Here is a 17686-nt window from a genome sequence, read left to right on the forward strand (position 1 = left end):
GAGGACGCGCTGCTGGGGCGCATCCTGAGCCTCGTCGAGCCGGCGGGCGACGACCACAAGCTGACGCCCGCTTTCCTGCTGTGCCTCTGCGTGCAGCACTCGGCCGCCGCCTTCGAGCCGGGGGACTTCGGGCAGCTGCTGCTCAAGGCGGCCAGAAGGATCCAGCGGACGGTGCGGGTCAGTCGGCGGGGCCGCGTGCGTGTGTGTCCCCCCCCCCCATGCACCCCGCGCTGGGCTTTTCCTCTGCCCCGCTGCAAAGGCGCCCGTCGCTGCTGCCYGGCCTCTTCCCCGTACGCTCACTGCTGCCTTCTCTTTTCCTCCCCGATCGCAGGAGAAGACCAAAGAGCTGGCGGAGAAGCAGTCGCAGCAGTAAGTGCGACCCCCCCCTCCACCCCCGCTTGCTTTCCCCGGCACGGGGGCGAATTCAACGTGCCGGGAGAGCGCGATTCCCGGGGGGCCCGGCAAGGGCCGGCGGCGAAGTAGCCGCGTGCCGCCGTGCCGGGGCCGGGCGGCGCGCTGGGGCGCAGCTCTCGCCAGCCCGGGGCCACGCTGGCGGCCGTTCCTGGCGGTCGGGCTCCGAAGCGGCGGCTGGAGAAGCTCCTCGCGCTTGTTCCCAGGTCTCTTCCCCGGCTAGCTCTAGGAGAAGCTTCCCAGACTTTCTTATAGCAGGAAAAAATAGGTTTTTAAAAAAAAAAAAAAAAAAAAAGAAAAAAAAGAAAACGGTTCAGCAGTTCAGCAGCTGAAAAGCTTTCCAGATGCTTTTTGTTTATTTTGCTTTATTTTTGAGCAGCCCAGCGCAGGCAGGCTGGATTCAAACCTCCAGAGCTGGCGTAGCAGCTCRTACTTCCCAGGGAGCTGCTCTTCAGCCACTCCTACACCGCGGTTCGAGTGGATCCGTACCCAGAAACGCTCTCCCTGGTCTCCCCAGCCAGGATCCCGCGTCCCTGTCCCGCTTCACCATCACAGACCTGCTCCCGGACCTGCAGCACGTCGTCTTCTGGATGTCCAACGCYATCGAGATCCTCTACTTCGTGCAGCAGAAATCCCCCGCCTACATCCAGAGCATGGAGGAAGAGCTGGACATCAAGGGTAGGAYGCGGGCCCTTCTCCATCCCCGCTCCGATCAGGAGCCGGCTGCCGTCCCCCTGCCCGCCTCTCACCTCCGTCTGCTCCGCCCTAGGGTCCAAGGAGTCCCTGTTCTCCTCGACCATCACAGCCAGCGAGGAGGCGATGACGGTCCTGGAGGAAGTCATCATGTACACCTTCCAGCAGTGCGTCTACTACATCTCCAAGGTAGGCGCGCGGCGGTGGACACGGGGCCGCCGGCACGAGCTTGAGCCAGCTCCGAGTTTCCTGCTGAAAGGCTCCGCTTTGGGTGGCRGCGTGGGGAGAGCATCGCGTTGCGGCGAGGGCTCGGGGAGGGGAGGGGAAAGGGGGGAAAAAATATATCAGCCCTGCTGCGAGTCTCCAGCTGTTCGCACGTCCCGGTGCAGTGTCTGTACGTGTCGCTCCCCGCGCTGCTGGAGTGCGACCCCTTCCAGACCGAGGGCCGCGAGGCGTGGCGGACGCCCCCCGCGCTGCCCGAGGAGCTCCGCAGGGTCGTGCTCGTCTACCAGGCCACGCTGGACCTGCTGCGCCGGTACGAAGTGCACCCGGAGATCRCCTCGCAGATGTTCGCCTACCTCTTCTTCTTCTCCAACACCCTGCTCTTCAACCAGCTCCTGGACAAGGGTCAGTCCACCCGGCAAGGTGCTCCTCGCCCTCTCCCTGCCCGGTTGAAGCCGATGGCTTTGAGGGACCATCCCGGGGCATTTTAAAGCATGTCCATCCCTATCCTCCCTTGAGAGGTTGTGGGGCTGGGAGAAGGGGCTTTGCCAGGCAGCTTGCGAAGGCTGGCGAGGGGCACGTCTCGGCACCGTCGTCACGGGGAAGCTGAGCCCAAGCCCAGCTCCGGGTTGGCGCAGCTCCGCTCCTTGGGAGAGGTCAAGCCCTACGCCTCCTTAGGTACGCTGCCCTCATCCCCCGCGGGAGGGCCACTGCCCTGAGCCCAAGCAGCACCTTTCCCAGGACCACCTGCTTAATAAGCCACCTGCTTTTTAATTGGGGAGCAAGATGGTGCTCGTTAGCCCTAATGAACACGGCAGCCCTGCCGAGTGCCCGGGCGCTCTTCCCTGCTGCTAGCGCCGGCCGGGGTCTAGCATCCCCGCAGCCGCCAGCGTGAGCCTGGACTTGCTCCCCCGTGTCGAGGCGCTCAGCCCGGCCGCCCTGCCTCCCGCAGGCTCCTCTCTCGGCTGTTTCCACTGGTCCAAGGGCGTGAAGCTGCGGGCCTGCGTGCGGCTGCTGCTGGAGTGGCTGCGCGGCGCCGGCCTGGAGCAGCTGGCGCAGCAGTTCTTCGCCAAGCTGGCCGGCGCGGCCGACCTGCTGGCCATGCCCGGCTCCCAGCTGCTGCAGGTGAGGGGCCGCCGGCGCGGGGGAGCTCGGGCGGCCGCGGCCCCGCCGGGAGCGCCCCGGGGGTAACGCGGCCGCGCCGCACCGCCTCCCTCCGCTCAGATGACGTGGCCGTGCCTGCGAGCCGAGTTCCCGGCGCTGAGCCCCGCGCAGCTCCGGCGCCTGCTGAGCCAGTGCCGGGCGGCGATGGACGCGGGCCGCGTCGCGGCTTGGCAGCCCGCCGAGGAGGAGAGCGCGGCCGCCCCGCGGCACGGTGAGCCCCCGCCTTCGTGCCCGGCGCCTGCAGGCCACCACCGAGGTTTTCACRCCTACGGCAGGCAATTCCCTCCCCTCCCCGGGGCTCCCGCGGGTAACTGCTGCCGTCGGGAATAGCCACGCTGGCAGGGCGCCGGGCTCTGGCGAAGGATGCGGAGGGATGGCGAGGGGCGCCGGCGGTGGGGGCTGGAGGAGAAGAGCAGGGGGGTCGGGGAGCCCGGGCCGGCGCTAGCCCCCCACCCCCCGCCTTTCCGCCGTCAGACGAGGTGCTGGAGTCCTTCGATAACCACCCGCCCATCATCCTGCCCAGCGGCGGCTTCAAGGTGGACCTGGAGGTGGAGACGCTGGACGACAACATCTACCGGCACCTCCTCTACATCCGCCACTTCCTCTGGAGCCTGCGGAGCAAGAGCCCCCCCGGCGGCGACGGGCCGGGCCCGGCCCCCGCGAAGGTAGCGCTGGCCCTGGGGTGGCCGGGGAGGATCTCGGGGTCCCTCTCCATCCCGCCGGGGCTCCTCCCGCGGTACCCGCCGGGGCAGCCCGGACCGAGGGCTCGCTGCCCTCGTTTGCCCGCGGCCGAGCCTCGGCCGCCCGCTCGGCGCGCCGCGCYGCTGGGAGGGCTTAGCCCCCGCTAATGCGCACACGGGGAGCGGGAGGGACGGACCCGTCCCGCGTCCTCGCTGCTTGGGCTTCGGATGGAGCCGAGAGCCGGGCGAAGCGCCCGGGGGGCGCGGGCAGGAGGGCGGCGGGGGGTGGACACGACCTGGATGGCGCCCGCGCGGGCGCACGCTGAGCATCTTTCTCCTCCCGAAGGAAGAGGCAGCCGCGGCGCCCCATGTCCCGGAGGCGGGCGAGAGCCCCGTCCCTGCCCTGGGAAGCAGCCTGGGCCCGCCGGCCTGCCGCTCCCCGGGCGGCTGCGTGGAGCCGGAGGCGGCCGGGGGCCCCCCGCGCGAGCCGCCCGGCAGCGAGCCGCAGCTCCGGGAGAAGCTCAAGCAGCTGCAGCTGGGACGCKGCACGGCCCCCTCCTGCCTGCTGACGCCACCCACCACCCCCCTGAACTTCGACTGCGGCAGCCTGGAGCCCCCCCAGGGCGCCAGCCTCCAGGACGCACGCAGGAGCGGGCTGAACGGCACCAAGGCCGGCACCCCCGAAGGTATCGAAACCAGCCCGGGGCTACCCAAGGGCGGCGGTGATGGGGTTTCGGTGGGATGCYCTCCGTGGGAAGTCGGAGGGCAGAGCTCGGGTGACACCGGAGCAGTAACACGGTCTCCCTGCCGCCAGGATGCTCTCCGACGCCCTACGACTACCCCACGCCAGCATCTTCCAGCCGCAGCTCTGCCACCGATGACTTCTGCTACGTCTTCGTGGTGGAGCTGGAGCGAGGCCCCGCCGGGCTGGGGATGGGACTGATCGACGGCTCGGTGAGCGCTGGCGCGGGCCGCAGGCCAGGGCGGCTGTCCCACCGCGCAGCTGGAGGGGGCCGGGCGGGSGGGAGGGGCTGCTTTGTACCGCGGGCAAAGCCGGCGAGGAGCGTAATGCCAACCTGAGCGTCGGGGTAGGCTGCTTCTCCCGGGGAAACGCGGCACGGAGGGATCTCTTGGGAGAAACAGCTCCCTGCTCCTGGCTCGCTGYGCTGTGCGTGCCGAGTCCAGCCCAGCTGTCCTGCAGCTGGAGAGAGCAAAAACGGGCCCGAAGCTGTTGTAGAGGGAAAATGACTCAGGCGAGATCGTTCCTCCACCCTTCGGGGAGCGGCGGAGGGCGCGGGAGCAGCGCGGCAGCTCGCCCTGCCCTTGCAGGCGGGGCTGCGGGAGGCTCGCGGGGTGCCAGCGGCGCTCCGGCCCTCCCCGCCCTGGCAGAAGGGCTCATCGCAATTTGGCTTCGCGCAGTGGATCGTCTTACAAAGTGGCCTTTCAGGGCGGTGCGTTAGTCAGTAGGAAACAGGGCATCATTCAGCCCCAGGGACAGTCTCGCGCAAAGGGCTCCCGTTCCCCAGACGGGGCGGCAGGCTTGTTAACGACGCGGTACCCGTAATTAAATTGAACGAGGAAAGATTGCCCCCGCCGCTCCTTTCTGCGTGCACGCGGACTGCAAAACCCGAAGGCTCGCGTCTCGTACCTGCCGGYTGGCCGTGCTTCGGCAGCGCGCGGCCGCCGCGGGCCCGGGCGCCTTGCGGGTCCTGCCCGCCAGCAGGCACCAGCCTCGCTGCGCCCCGCGGGGAGGAGGTGCTGGCCAGGCTGGGGGGGTGCCCGGCCGCCCCGGCGGGGCGCTCACTGCCCGTCCCCGTCCGCAGCACACCCCCCTGAGCTCGCCGGGCATCTACGTCCGCACCCTCATCCCGGAGGGCCCCGCGGCCGCCGACGGCCGGCTCTCCGTCGGGGACCGCATCCTGGCCGTGAACGGCACCAGTCTAATCGGGGCAGACTACCAGAGGTGAGTCCCAGCCCGAYGGAGGGGCCGCGCCGGTATCGGCACGGGGGGGGGGTTATTGCATCCAGGTTTTCTGCTGTTTTGCGGCAAAAGGAGCTGCGCAGGGTCTCCTAGTGCCTGTTGCTACGCTCGCAGCAAACAAAACATTGGCGCCTGCGGTGAAGGCAGGCGGCAGAGAGCAGAGCTACCTAAGCGCGAAACTGGGACGTGGTGAAAGCAGCTGTGTGGGGAGTTTGCAAGAGGATGCAGGGAGGAAAGGCCCATGTTTGGGAGATAAACATGACCCCCCCCCCGCCAAAGGGGCCTCTGAGCAATGCAGAGCCGCTCCAGTCCTGCCCGGCCTCATCCCGTCCCGGGCTTCCTTCGGATGCCACGGGATGAGGCAGCTTGCACCCTGCCTTGCTGTTCGCGACAAGCCGCGGGGGCCAAAGAGCGGCTCTGGGCTCGTTTTCCCCTGTCCTGGCAGCACCGGCGTGAAGGCCAGGCTCTCCGTGACGCTGAACGCAGAGGAGAAGCAGGCCCTGCCCGTAGCACCGAACGAGGCTGTGCGGGCACAAAACGGAGGGTGGGGGGTGTTTTRCAGCTAGAGAACAGCTGCCCTGCGCTGCCCAGCGTGACCGCTGCTGTAAGCTGGGTGTCCAAGGGAGACGGAGACCTGGTGCTTTAACATGTGAGCCGTGACCTGGAAGGCTCCTAGGGGAACCAGAATTCACCTCTCCCTGTTGCTGGTCTCTGCAGTGCGGTGGACCTCATCCGCTCCGGAGGGAAGAAATTGCGATTCCTGGTTGCCAAGTCAGACATGGAAATAGCCAAAAAAATCAGTTCCAGCTCCTCTTCTTCCTCTTAGTTCTTGTGGGTTGTTCTGCAGCAGTTTCTGGATGCAGTTCTGGTTAAGGCTGACGTCTTGGAGCCCAGAGTGCAAGAGGGAGAACCTGGACTCTACTTCTGCCCTCAACTTGTTTTTCAGCATCCTGCTCTGYGCTGCAGCAGATGAAAGGAGATGCAAAGGTGCTGTAAGCTTCTCCCGCTGCACTGGCTGGGAGCATCACTCCCTAATCTATTGCGCGGCCTCACCTGATACCCTGCATCTTCCTTCTCAGGAGTTTTCCTGCTCTTACGTTGCTCTTGGCAGAGCGCAGGAAGGGGATGTCCCCTCTGTGGCGGCTGTAAGCAGGCTCCTCCACTCCTCTAGGCTGACAGCCCTGCATGATCTTTCTCATTCTGGCACAGGTTTTGGGGAGAGACTTTTAGCTCTCCCRTTACTCTCTAATGCTGGCAGATGAAAGGCTTGAAACACCCTTGGAATTTAAAGATTTACACGTGGGCCAGGCCTGGGCTTCACTGCAACCTCGGCCACCTGAGGCTGCGGCAGGTCAGGCTGGAAAGGGGCAGTCAGAGCAGTGCCCAGCTCTGCGGGTGGCAAACACAGCACACGGGTCCAGGAGCAGTACCGCAGCACAGGGAAGGAGCCCGAGCAGGACGCCTTTGCTAGGAGTTAAGCCCCCTGGTACCGYACCCTAAGTCAGGAGCCCTAGTGTAGTGCCTTACTGCTGCTGGGCCGCAGCTGTGCTGCCCCACGATGGAAATTTTTGCATCCTGCTTCAGGATGAAAAACAGCTACAGCAGTGGGTTGCCACCACCAGCAAGTCCTGGGGGAAGAGCCTTCACGAGAAGAGCTCTCTTCCTTTCTCAGGCAGCAGCTTTACTGCCCAGCTCCGGCACACGCTCCTAGCAGAAGACCCCCGACTCCTCTCCTCAGGGCCAGCCCAGCAGAGCAGGGTGCTCGTGAGCAGACAGCAGCGCTTTCCCCGCACAGGCCTTGTCGCCCCCCCACTTCCAACAGGCTACAGCCCAATTAACGCTTCTACGCCYGCTTCTGGCCCCTGCCTCCTGGGACTGGAGGGTCCGTGCCTGCTGCCACCAGGGACCTGACTGACCACGGCCGCACCTGGTGCCAAAGCAGCTCGGCACCGTGTCCTGGTTCTGTCCCGCCGGCTCTCCCAGCCCACGCGAGGCCACCCTGGTTCCTGCCTCGCGCGGAGCAGCTCGGCAGTGCAGGCGATGACAGGCAGCACAGGCTCCCTTTCGAAGGTCAGTCTCACGAGTCCCAGAAGCAGCCCCGCTCTCTGCCGCCAGCAGAGACGGCGGCCGCAGAGCTGAGGCCGCAGCTCCACCGTGCGGCTGGCCGCTTCCCGGCACACCCGGCCTCCTGAAGGCTATGCCTGAGAAGCTCCGTGTGTGCTTTTAGCAACATTACCGGGATAAACCTGACCTGATTTCCACATATAGACAGATACCRAGACCTAGTTTAGCCAAACCCTGTTAAAACAGACTGCCACAAGGCCCCACGTTACATCCTGCACTTAACAAGCCAGCATGGTCCAGGCTCTGGCAGCAGATTAGATACTAACATGGCATTTTGCATCAGCAACTCTCCAAGGATTGCGATGCTTAAAAGGGGGCACTTAACAGGTTGGCCTTAATTAAACCTTAGATATTTCACTGCTGTATTTTGGTTTCTGTGCTCTTAGTCCTGCACTTCACAAGTAGCAGAAGGCTAGAGGTATCAAAATAATGCATGCAGTGGAAGCACCCAGGTGACTGAATTTGAACGCAGCCTGGACTGCCTTTTCTAGGCCAAGATGGACAAAGCACCTTCACCAAAATGCTAGTGCCTTGCATTCCTGCTGGGCCATGCTTGCACCAAGTGGCCTGGGGCACCACCACAGCAGGGACTCGGAAAAATGCATCACTCCTGCCATTGAGGCAGCTGTACAAGGCAGATGAGCAAACACTCAGAGCACCACAGGGCTCCTGGTGACTCACTAAACCTTGAGTCAAGTGAGTTGGCCTAGTCATCCTCCAYGGAGTCAGCAGTGGCCCTCCTGAGGTCTGGAGAGGTGGAAATGGACTATCTAGAGTCCCTGGGCAACTGCATTTCTCCTTATTACCCTCTGCCCAGGAGCCAGGGCTCGGGGGAGGCTTTGTTTGCACTAGCTGCACCCTGGCTCCTTTCAGCGGTACTGAAGCAGCCACAGTCCAGGCTCCCTCTGCTTCCTGCTGAGTATGACCCCCAGAAACAGGAGACAGCCCTAGAGCTGTATGTTGCTCATAGTGCAGTCAAGTATTAAAATAAACTGTAAATAAACCCTGCTATTTACTAGTGTGCATGAGGGCTTGCTTCTCTTGCGAGGAGCAGTGGGACATACTTCCCCAATTTGTTAATACTGTACAGCTTGAATGTGTATAAACTTCTAGTGTAGATACAGAACAGCATGGCACCTGTTTGACATGGGGCTGATGTATGTTAAAAAATGCTCTTGGTGTCAATAATAAACTGTGTCAATAAATCTGTCTAACCTTCTGTCTGGTGGATATATTTTGGGTCTCGACATATTCACTGTGTTAGTAAGACAAAAAGCTACTGATGGCTCATAGCAGACTTAGTGGAGTCACTTCTGCCATCTCCACCTCACACAGGTGAGGCTTTGCTTGGCCCATCTGCTCCAAAGAAGGAGGGGAAGAGAAGAAGCATATGCATAGCCAGGGTGTTGCAAGAAAAAAGGAGAGGGAGAAACAAATCAGAGTAGAGGGAAGTAGAGAACATCTCCCAAGGGAGGAGGTTTGCTGGCAGGGTATTGATGCAGGTACTTACATTCCTGCCACATTCATATAAATCCACTGGAGTTTTCAATCTAGTGGTCAAGGAATGCTAAGACAAGCAACAAAAAGGAAAGAAAAGTAGAACAGGCTCAGGCCAGAACAGATGCCTCAGCTCTTCTTATTCCTGTTTTCCATTTTATTTACAATTATTTCTTCCTCATTTCCAGTTCAGGGCAGGGCCTCAGTCTTAAATGTCAGCAGCAGATTAGTTATAAGAGGCTAGAGCCTCTCAGAAACCCTGTTCTCTCACCCYGGCATGAAGCCAGTGCCCCCTTCTAAGAGCCGGCTGACTATCCTCAAGGCAAAAGGGAGGGATGCATTGGTATCTCTCTGAAATGGTGTACTAGCCACGTCCACAGGTGGTGTGAACACAAACTGAGCCACACTTGGCATTTTCAGCAGGTTCATGAGCTCAGTTGCCCGGATGAGGATCTCCTCACGGTCCTCTTCGCAGTAAACAGAAGTGACAGCAGGGCTCTGCACAAACATTCTCATCTTGGACAGGAACAAAGATACTCTGCAGGAGAGAAGGATGCAGTCTTCAGCAGGCAAGGCCTTTACACCCAGCAAGGTCACTACTCAAGCCTGTGTTCCCTTAAAAGACTTCGTTGCAGGCAAACACAAGAGGCCCCTCCTTTTCTCACAGAGTATTAGCCACCAGACAAACACCACTTCCCCAAAACATGCTCCTCCACAGCTTGCTTCCTCAGTCCTGTTTCAGTTTCAGGTTCCACAAGTTGCTAAGTCATTTAACAGTGGCAGACATTTGCGTTTGAACCCATCAGATCTGTATGCCTCAGCCTTGTGCCCTTTCCTGCCAYCCCTCCTCACCTGGGAATCAAGTCCTGGCTGCGAGACGCCAACTTGGTCAACGCAGTCATGAGGACAGTGATGACGCGGGGCGCGTAGTTGGGGATGCTGGCCAGTGGTCGGAGCTGGGTGATTTCGAACAAAGTGGCTTCCAGAGCCTCAAAGAACCGGTTGATCTGCTCCACGGTGCAGCGCTTGTCGTAGGACACAGACATGTACTCTCCAACAGCCCAGACCTAAAACAAAGGCAGATGTGCTCAGGGCAAGCCAAAGCAAAGGGGTCTGAATCTTTTGTAAGGAATGATACATCAGATTAGCGAACACTAAGACAAAGGAAAGGGAAAGTGATCAGCAGAGCACATCAGCTGGAGTGTCCTGCAGCAGAAGTAGGCAAGCCCCACTTACCAGGTGGGTGAAGAGAGGCTCCTTGTTCCGGATGTTGCTGACAGATCCCAAGAACTCCAGAAGCTCCTTGGACAGTTCCACGATGAACGCAGGGTGCAATTTGCAGAGAGTCAGCAGCTGTGAACTCAGCACCCTAAAGCAGAGAGGGAGGGAACTCCTAGAYCACAGCCAAACCAAGGAGATGCTAGCAGCATCTGGCCATAAGCACATAGAATTGACCATCACCCTAAGACACATCCCAAAAATGGTGTCCAGAGCAACACAACTTACTGCTTTTCAAGCTGTTTCTCTTGCAGTGCCATCCCCCTTAACATCTCCACAAGACAGCTCAGAACCTCTCATTACAGTGAGTCCTATCCCCAAGGCCAATTGGACCTTTCTCCTCCCTGGGAAGGAGGCCTCCCTTGTGAGCCACCTCGTCACAGGTCAGGCAGTATGCTCAGTACATCTATGGCAGGGGTGAAGGTGCAGTTCCCACTCCGCACTCTCCAAAGATAGGTGACAGCAGGAATTTGGTCACAACGGAAGAGGCTGCTAGGCTGTCCYGGGGCTGGAAGCTCGGCTGTGCCTCCTGTCTGGTCTCACCTGTGCACGTCATCTTTAAATGCTGGGGTCTCATAGAGCTGGTCACTCCTCTGCAGCACCAGGAGCACCAGCTGGTTTACCAGTGGCTTATCTGCAAACTGAAACACAGCCCTTGCTTCAGTGACGTCCAGCAGCCAAAAATCAAACTACCCAGCCAGAGCGGACRAGGCCGACACAGAAGCAACTTGATCCAGCAGGAGGGGAACAATGTACAAAGCAGGCACAAGGCACTCATTTCACTCTTGACTGCCTGCTTCATAGCTGGCTGAGAGAAAGCATAAACACTGATGCTACACCACGGAGCTTTTCAGCTTCTCTGGATGAAGCAGCTGGCTCAGCCTATGTTCATACCAGCACTAGACCATCCCTCTCTCCTCTCACAGATGTATTCACCTCTCTGTCAAGGTTGCAGGTTCTTAACACTTTTCCATTCATGGCTGCTATCCATGTAATGAAATTCCCCGGTATGTCCAGCAGCCAAACTGCCTCACCTACCTCTGCCACCACACTGAAGAAGAGCTCCAGTAAGACAGGGACGGTCTCTGCACACTGCACAACCCTTGGGCTGCTGGCCAGTGATCCCAGCAGCTGCCGGAGTGGAATTAGCCTGTGGGCAACAGTAAGCTACTGTTGAAGCTGGCTTGATCCCACCTACTCTTCCTAGGTCCTCCTTCCATATTCCCCCGCAAGGCTTTCGAGCACTTGGCAAAGAAAACACAGGAAAGTCAAGCCCACCACACCCCAGCTGATCCTGGCTAAGAGCAGCTACACCTTTCTCACAAATCCCAGTGCTGCCTCCCAGATCTGGGCAGCTCAATCAAACCCTTGCAACAGCCTCYTAAGTCTATCTCCTACCTCTCCGGGGAGTCTTCAGGGGCAGCCTCAATGCGGAGAAGGTAMTGGAACATGCTCTTGTAGACGGGATGGCGGAAGGCCTCCAGACAGGTAGCTGGCTTCACAGATGGGTCACAGGCAGCCTTCTCCGACACATGGAGAGAGGGTGACCTAGCAGAAGACATACAAGATGTGCTGCAGTGGGAAAATGGGCTGGACCTTAGCTGGGATCCTGGATAATGATAACTACCCTTCCATTGAAACAAGGACAGTAAGTCAGCCCAGTTCAGGCCTCCTGGAAGCTAGAAAACCAGGATGTCAGGAATGTTGAGTAAAAGCCCCCAGACAACCTCAGCCTTCAGGCTCAGGTAGTATTTTAAGAATTGCTTCTGTATCCTTCTTGGGAAAGCAGAAAATGGTGCTCTGTATCCTCCAGAGCCCACTGACCTCCTGCCTCCAGGGTGAACTCCCCTTTCTAAGCACTCCAGAAAGTGGTGCTAATATCAGGGAAGACAAGGAAGGGAAGAGGTACAGCTGTGAGAGTCATTCCCAGTCCTATGCCACCTCCCTAGAGACTTGTCCAGTCCCTCACGACCTTAAGAGGGAACTTACGTTTGCATCCAGGAGCACAAAACCAACAAAGAGAGATAAGAGCAGGAAGAGAAGACCAGCAAAGCCCATGCCTTCACGTTGTGGCAGTGGCTAATGCTGGACACCTAACGGRAACAGCACCTTGTGATAGTTTAGAGGTGGATAAAGGGAATGGGGTGACAACATCCTGAGCCCCAAAGACAACTTGGCACTGAAGTGTGAGAGTTGTCTCTCCCTGTGCATAGCAAGACTATGAAAACTGGGCTGACATATGTGCAGCTTTGTTTTAACCCAGCTGTAGCAGATGCCTCCCACTCCACAACAGCAGCAGCCAGATGGCAGCTGAGGCTCAAAGCAGTGGGTACTAGGCTGTAGTCAATGTAAAGACCCCAATTAGGAAGCAAGAGGCGAGGAAGGCAGCCTTACCTCAGCTGGATGTCCAGAGCTGCTGTTAAACAGGGCAGGTCGAGTAGCAAATGGAAGATCTCAATGGCTGTGCCTGCATCCAGTAGAAATGGGAGAAGGTCCACGAACTCAGAGATAAGGGATGGGCTGTTCCATGCCAGAAACTGCAGGGAACAAGCATCAACTGCTGCACTAACCTGTCCCTCTGTTCTGTGGCCCAGATGACTCTCCCACTGTGACCAAAGGGGATAGGGAAGGCAAAGTCACTTGTGAAAAACAAGAACAGAGAAGACTAAGGGTTCAGTCAAGAGCTGGGGAGGCTGCTGGTAGCTCATCACAGGTACCTGGCAGCTGGTTCAGTGGCTGGCAAGTTGCAACTTACTGAAGTTTTCAAAAAACAAAATACTGGCTCCTAACTGTGCTGACTGACCCAGCATGGTGAGCCTTCCTTGGCCATCCCCCAACAGGAGGGCACCACAAGCTCCTTTGTGACCATTTATATGAGGGCTGATCTCAAGACTTGAGAACTTACAGGTAACTTAAGCTCTCATGGCCTCTAAACACTGGTACCCAAACTCAGTGCACTCCACAGGAAGGGAATACGCTTGCCTGGAACAGGGATCTTCTCTGTGCCAAAAGCCAGACATTCCCCTCCACTACAGCCTGCTCCTTTTCTAGCTGCTAAATCACTGTACTTCCCATCCCACTGACACTAACCCAGACTCTCCTATACTAATCACACCCAGAATCACCTTTCCTTCTCAAACTCACACTTGCTTTTATCACAGTCCTCCTCCTCTCTAGCACTGTCACAAAGGAACAGGTTTTTGGTGCTCTGAACCGCACCAAAAGGCGCATGGAGGGCTCGGTGAGGGCACCAAAAGGCACACACAGCAGGCTCTCCTCTGTGCTGCTCCAACAAGCGGTACCTTGAAGAGATTTGGGAAGGTCTGTCTGAATATGCTGGAGGTGACAGTGAAAAGCTGGCTATTGTCTTTGCAGAACTGGATGAATTCGAAGGCCAGTGATGGGTTGTGAAAGAGCTGAGCTGGGATCTCAGTGAACAAGTGTTTGTAGATYGCATCGGAGTCCACAGCTGCCATCTCACCTGGGAGGATACAACACACTCCTGAGCACAGTCCACCCAGCAGCTTTGCTGGCACAGGCTCCAATGGCTATGTAAAGCCCAAGTCTGGTGTATGTTACTCTAGAGAGTGCAAGGCAGTGCAGCTCCAGTGTCTCCAGGAGTGGGATCACCCACCCTGGAGTATAATCAAGGCTGAATTACCACGTCTGGCAGCCAGCAAGTCTCCAGGACAAAAGGCTGCTCTGAGAGCATGCAAGACTAGACCATGGAGAAGGGGGTGAACATTGCTGACTTACCATGGTTTAGGAAGAACTGGGCAATGGGCAGCAGTGCCCTGGCATAAGTTAAGTCCCCACTGATTGTGTCATGCAGGGTCTTCAGGGAGGAAAGCGTGCGATACACATAGGAGGAGTCCTGTTTGCAGATGATGTCTAGGATCGTCACCGCCTCGATGAGACACTGCAGAGGAGCAGAGAGACAGGTCAGAGCAGGGGAAGATCCATCTCCCAAAGCTCCAACCCCTCCTCTGTGTACTTACAGCTTTCTGCAGTTCCCCATCAGCTTTCTTTAGGGCCCCTGGGGAGAAAGAAGTCAAAGTTAAACTCTGTTCAAACAGGTGCATTAGGCTGTCAGTTTGAGCACAAGCCCAGATTTCAGGACAGCTGAGAGGGAATAATGATCCCAATTCCAGGCTCTAGGCTAATGAGAGCCAAGAGACAGAGAATACGGAAGACACTCCCTGCAAATCAAGGGCAGGAGGCAGAAATGGGCATTGCTTCCAAGTCCCTCCCAACACTTACCTCAAGGCTGGTCAATGACTTGCACCAGCAGCCAAAGCTGGTCCTACGCCCAGACCCTAACTCTAAACTCTRGAGAGTGAGATCCCAGCCCACAGAGGCAGTAAACAGAAGCACTTTCAAGAACATGCCCAAGAAGGCTCCATGGAAGGTTAATGGCAAGACTCACGCCGGTTGCTCTGCTCAATAAGCCTCTGGCAGTACTCAAAGGCTTTCTCACGCAGACGCTCCTTTGGGGGAAGCAGGTGACTAGATGTGGAGGTCGTTGACACCATGGACATGACAGARCCATCCATTTCTGATCTGTCATCTACAAAGTGAAGGTCACCAGGTATCAGCCATACAACAGGCAGTAGAGACAATACAGATCCACACAGCTGCCCAGCAACAGAGGGAGAGCTGCCTGTTACTAGGTGCACTATGAGATAAAGGAGCCTGTGGAAGAAGGGAGGAAGATGGAAGTATTATGGGAACACTAGGGAAATGTTGTGTCCCACCACCCAGGACTGTCTTCCCAGGTAGCCACAGGGGTTTTGCCTAAAATTCTGGGAATGACTGCATGAGTAACTCCTTGTGGAAAGATCAGTCAGGAGGTTCTGCGATACTCCTTCCCTAATTTTTCCTGCTCTTAGTCCAAGACYCCTGAATTGCAACCCACAGCTATCACTTGCCCAGACCCTGCCACTTCACCAGGGTTTCTGGTGAAGYGATCAAATCAGCTCACTTCTCTGGGGGTGCAATCCACACTGGCCCACAGGCTTTCAGTTCGCACCTGAATTAGGGGTGCTCAGCCCCTCGCCCCCGTAGCACAGCAGCCACTTTCTCAGCATGGAGAAGGCCTGCATGTTGAGCCACTGGTCCTCTGTGTAGTGCTGACCCAGTGAGAGTACTGTGAAGAAGTCTGTGGCAATGGCACCATCCACCTCTGTGACAGGGCCAGGCTGGGAGAAAAGATGCACTAAGTCAGATCCCCGGGAAGAGGCTAAGCAAGACTCCACCTACCACATGGAGACAAGCAGCCCTTGCTTATATGTACCTAGGGGCCTCCAGAGGGGCAGTTCTCCAGAGAGAGAAACTGCTGAATTTTAGATTAATTTTCTCCAGCAGAAACACCCCAAACATTTCTCCTCCATCTGACAAAGGCCCCATTTTCAATATCCTTAGTCCAARGTATCTGATCAGCAGAAGACACTCCCTCCTCACACCTACTCCACGGACAAAAGTTCTGGCCCGACAGCACTTCCTGGATTTTGGAGCTATAATTCCCCCCTAATTTGATTTCCTACGTGTCTTGACCACTTCCCTCAGACAAAGCAACAAAGAACAGCAATACTTCTAGATCACCATTTCCCAGACGAAGTTGATTTGGGAACACAAAATAGCAGGGAATTGACTAGCAAATGCCCATGTGAAACAACCACAAGTCAGCACTCACCTGTCTTGCTCTGGGGTTGGAGAAGAAGCCTCCAGAGGACTGAGGGACTCCTTGCTGAGTGCTCGCATACCTCAGCCAATCCACCATCTTTTTACTGACCACAYTGGTCTGCTCTATAGAAGGAAAATCACAAGTTCATTGCTAGAGCAGGCACAGAAGTGGCTTCCACAGCATATACCTGCTGCCTTTTGACTGCTGTGCTCTTCTTCCAGTCTAGATCTCTTTGAATCAGCACTCAGCAAAGAAACGGGTACCCCTCGGGTGGACGCCCTTTCCTCCTCACACTATTTCAGAGTCTAGGATCGTTCACCCATCCAAGAGCTATGTGCTCTTTTCTCATTCTTAGCCACTGAGTTAGTTTCATTGTTGTCAGAAAAAAACAGGAAGCAAGCACTAAAATCAAGGACTTCTGGTACTAGATCARTCTAGAGATACTTGTTCCTTTCTCGTGCCTCTAACCACAGCYGCTATAAGGGGAAAGGTGCTAGAATACTGTCAAGTATATTCATGCAGTAGCTGGCTTCAGCTCTGCACACAAAAGCATAAATCCATCACAGAGAACCCACAGAAGCCAAGGCAGCTAATTCTGCCTGCTCAGTCAACCCATATGCCCAAGCCCAGTGTCTTCCCCAAAGCTTCTCCTACTTCCTGCACATGTGCAAACCCCACAGGAAACTCCTAGAAACAAACTCTTGAACAACCAAACAACACATCTCCTCACCCTTGTACGCCCACAGTCTCTSCTAAAGTTTATTACCAGGACATATCACTCACTACTACCTTACTGTTCTGCCTCCCTTATGACCTCTCCACTTCCTAGTTATTTTTGCTGATCTCTTGAACAGCTACACAGACAAAATTCTCTTTATTTCTCACCACCTGGCCTGATGCTCTTTAGGAGATTAACATTCCTACTGTATCTRGAGACCTCAGCTAGGGTATGTGTCATTTTGACACAAATCTATACAGAATAGGGACTCTGTCTGTCTCCCAGGAGAGATCCTGAGGGCCCAGTGCAATTTTAGTATGGTGGAACACACTTCATCCAAGAAACTTACTCCCCCTGCGACAGAGATATCACTTATAATGGTGGTTTCCAAGCCATACTCCTAGCCCAACCGTTCAGAAGCCCTTTTGATCACCACACAGATCATAAGCTCAGGCCCTCTCATATTTACCTTCAGTTAAAGATACTGGTGAAAGACTGATGACATTTGACAGGACAGGAAGAAGATGCCGAGAACTCTGACCCTCCGGTAGTCTCCCCTCAAGAACTTTTACAATACGCTGCCCCACAGCAGACACTTCAGCCTTCTTATCGCCCTTAAAAACAAAGCAGAGGTAAAGYTAGGCAGGTGATTTTCTGCCAGGGCTAGAGATGAATACCCTACAAACCCTTCCATCAGGTAGCAATACCAGGATTAAACATGAAGAGAATTCACAATACAGGTTATTTTACTATGCTTTCCAAAGCTCTTCTGTAATGTGAATTCATASTTCCCAGTAGGGAAGAATACTTCAATGAAGCAACAGGTTTGTGGACAACCATCACCTAAATTGGAAATTATCAGCTGCAATGGATATTAATTGTTATTTTTAATTGTTAAAATGAAATGCTACTTCAATTCATCAGTTCTAGAGCAGYGAGTACTAGCACTAACTACTCCCCCTGTGGTCGATTTGCTAGTTCAATTGTTAAATTAGAAATTTAGGATCATAAAGTAGGTCATTGTAACACACTCTAGGACTCTCTGGTTAGTCTCTATGCTCAGAAGAAGGAAAATAAAGCAGCTTCCTCTTTTGGAGTTGTTATTGCTGCAGTTTTGAGATGCCGTCAAACCATTCTGTCTAAGACGACTGTTACAGACTACAGGTGGACCAGCCTTTTGAGAGGCTTTCTTTCCCCATGAATGCCACCAGCCACCAAAAAAAAAAAAAAAAAAA

General features: G+C 56.4%; 2 protein-coding genes across 2 annotated transcripts in view; one reads left to right on the plus strand and one right to left on the minus strand.

Moving 5' to 3' along the window:
• Positions 1 to 8494, plus strand: part of RADIL (Rap associating with DIL domain) — a 14790-nt gene extending 6296 nt beyond the window's left edge. Inside the window, exons 4-15 of the mRNA XM_085300395.1 lie at positions 4 to 177; positions 332 to 369; positions 929 to 1089; positions 1181 to 1293; positions 1494 to 1731; positions 2279 to 2451; positions 2551 to 2701; positions 2965 to 3155; positions 3517 to 3856; positions 3985 to 4124; positions 4994 to 5133; positions 5869 to 8494. Of these exons, the coding sequence (XP_085156521.1) occupies positions 4 to 177; positions 332 to 369; positions 929 to 1089; positions 1181 to 1293; positions 1494 to 1731; positions 2279 to 2451; positions 2551 to 2701; positions 2965 to 3155; positions 3517 to 3856; positions 3985 to 4124; positions 4994 to 5133; positions 5869 to 5977 (1968 nt within the window). The 3' untranslated portion in view covers positions 5978 to 8494. The remainder of the gene's footprint in view (positions 1 to 3; positions 178 to 331; positions 370 to 928; positions 1090 to 1180; positions 1294 to 1493; positions 1732 to 2278; positions 2452 to 2550; positions 2702 to 2964; positions 3156 to 3516; positions 3857 to 3984; positions 4125 to 4993; positions 5134 to 5868) is intronic.
• Positions 8464 to 17686, minus strand: part of AP5Z1 (adaptor related protein complex 5 subunit zeta 1) — a 21727-nt gene continuing 12504 nt past the window's right edge. The window contains exons 4-17 of the mRNA XM_085300408.1: positions 16921 to 17065; positions 15743 to 15855; positions 15080 to 15248; positions 14477 to 14617; positions 14049 to 14086; positions 13807 to 13969; positions 13353 to 13531; positions 12445 to 12587; positions 11449 to 11598; positions 11089 to 11200; positions 10594 to 10691; positions 10009 to 10141; positions 9625 to 9839; positions 8464 to 9310 (exon numbers count right to left, since the gene is read on the minus strand). Coding sequence (XP_085156534.1) covers positions 9040 to 9310; positions 9625 to 9839; positions 10009 to 10141; positions 10594 to 10691; positions 11089 to 11200; positions 11449 to 11598; positions 12445 to 12587; positions 13353 to 13531; positions 13807 to 13969; positions 14049 to 14086; positions 14477 to 14617; positions 15080 to 15248; positions 15743 to 15855; positions 16921 to 17065 — 2070 coding nt within the window. The 3' untranslated portion in view covers positions 8464 to 9039. The remainder of the gene's footprint in view (positions 9311 to 9624; positions 9840 to 10008; positions 10142 to 10593; positions 10692 to 11088; positions 11201 to 11448; positions 11599 to 12444; positions 12588 to 13352; positions 13532 to 13806; positions 13970 to 14048; positions 14087 to 14476; positions 14618 to 15079; positions 15249 to 15742; positions 15856 to 16920; positions 17066 to 17686) is intronic.

This window comes from Rhea americana, unplaced genomic scaffold, assembly GCF_003343005.1.
Source record: "Rhea americana isolate MKP2758 unplaced genomic scaffold, rheAme1 scaffold_10, whole genome shotgun sequence".
In the NCBI taxonomy this organism is placed as follows: Eukaryota; Metazoa; Chordata; class Aves; order Rheiformes; family Rheidae; genus Rhea; species Rhea americana.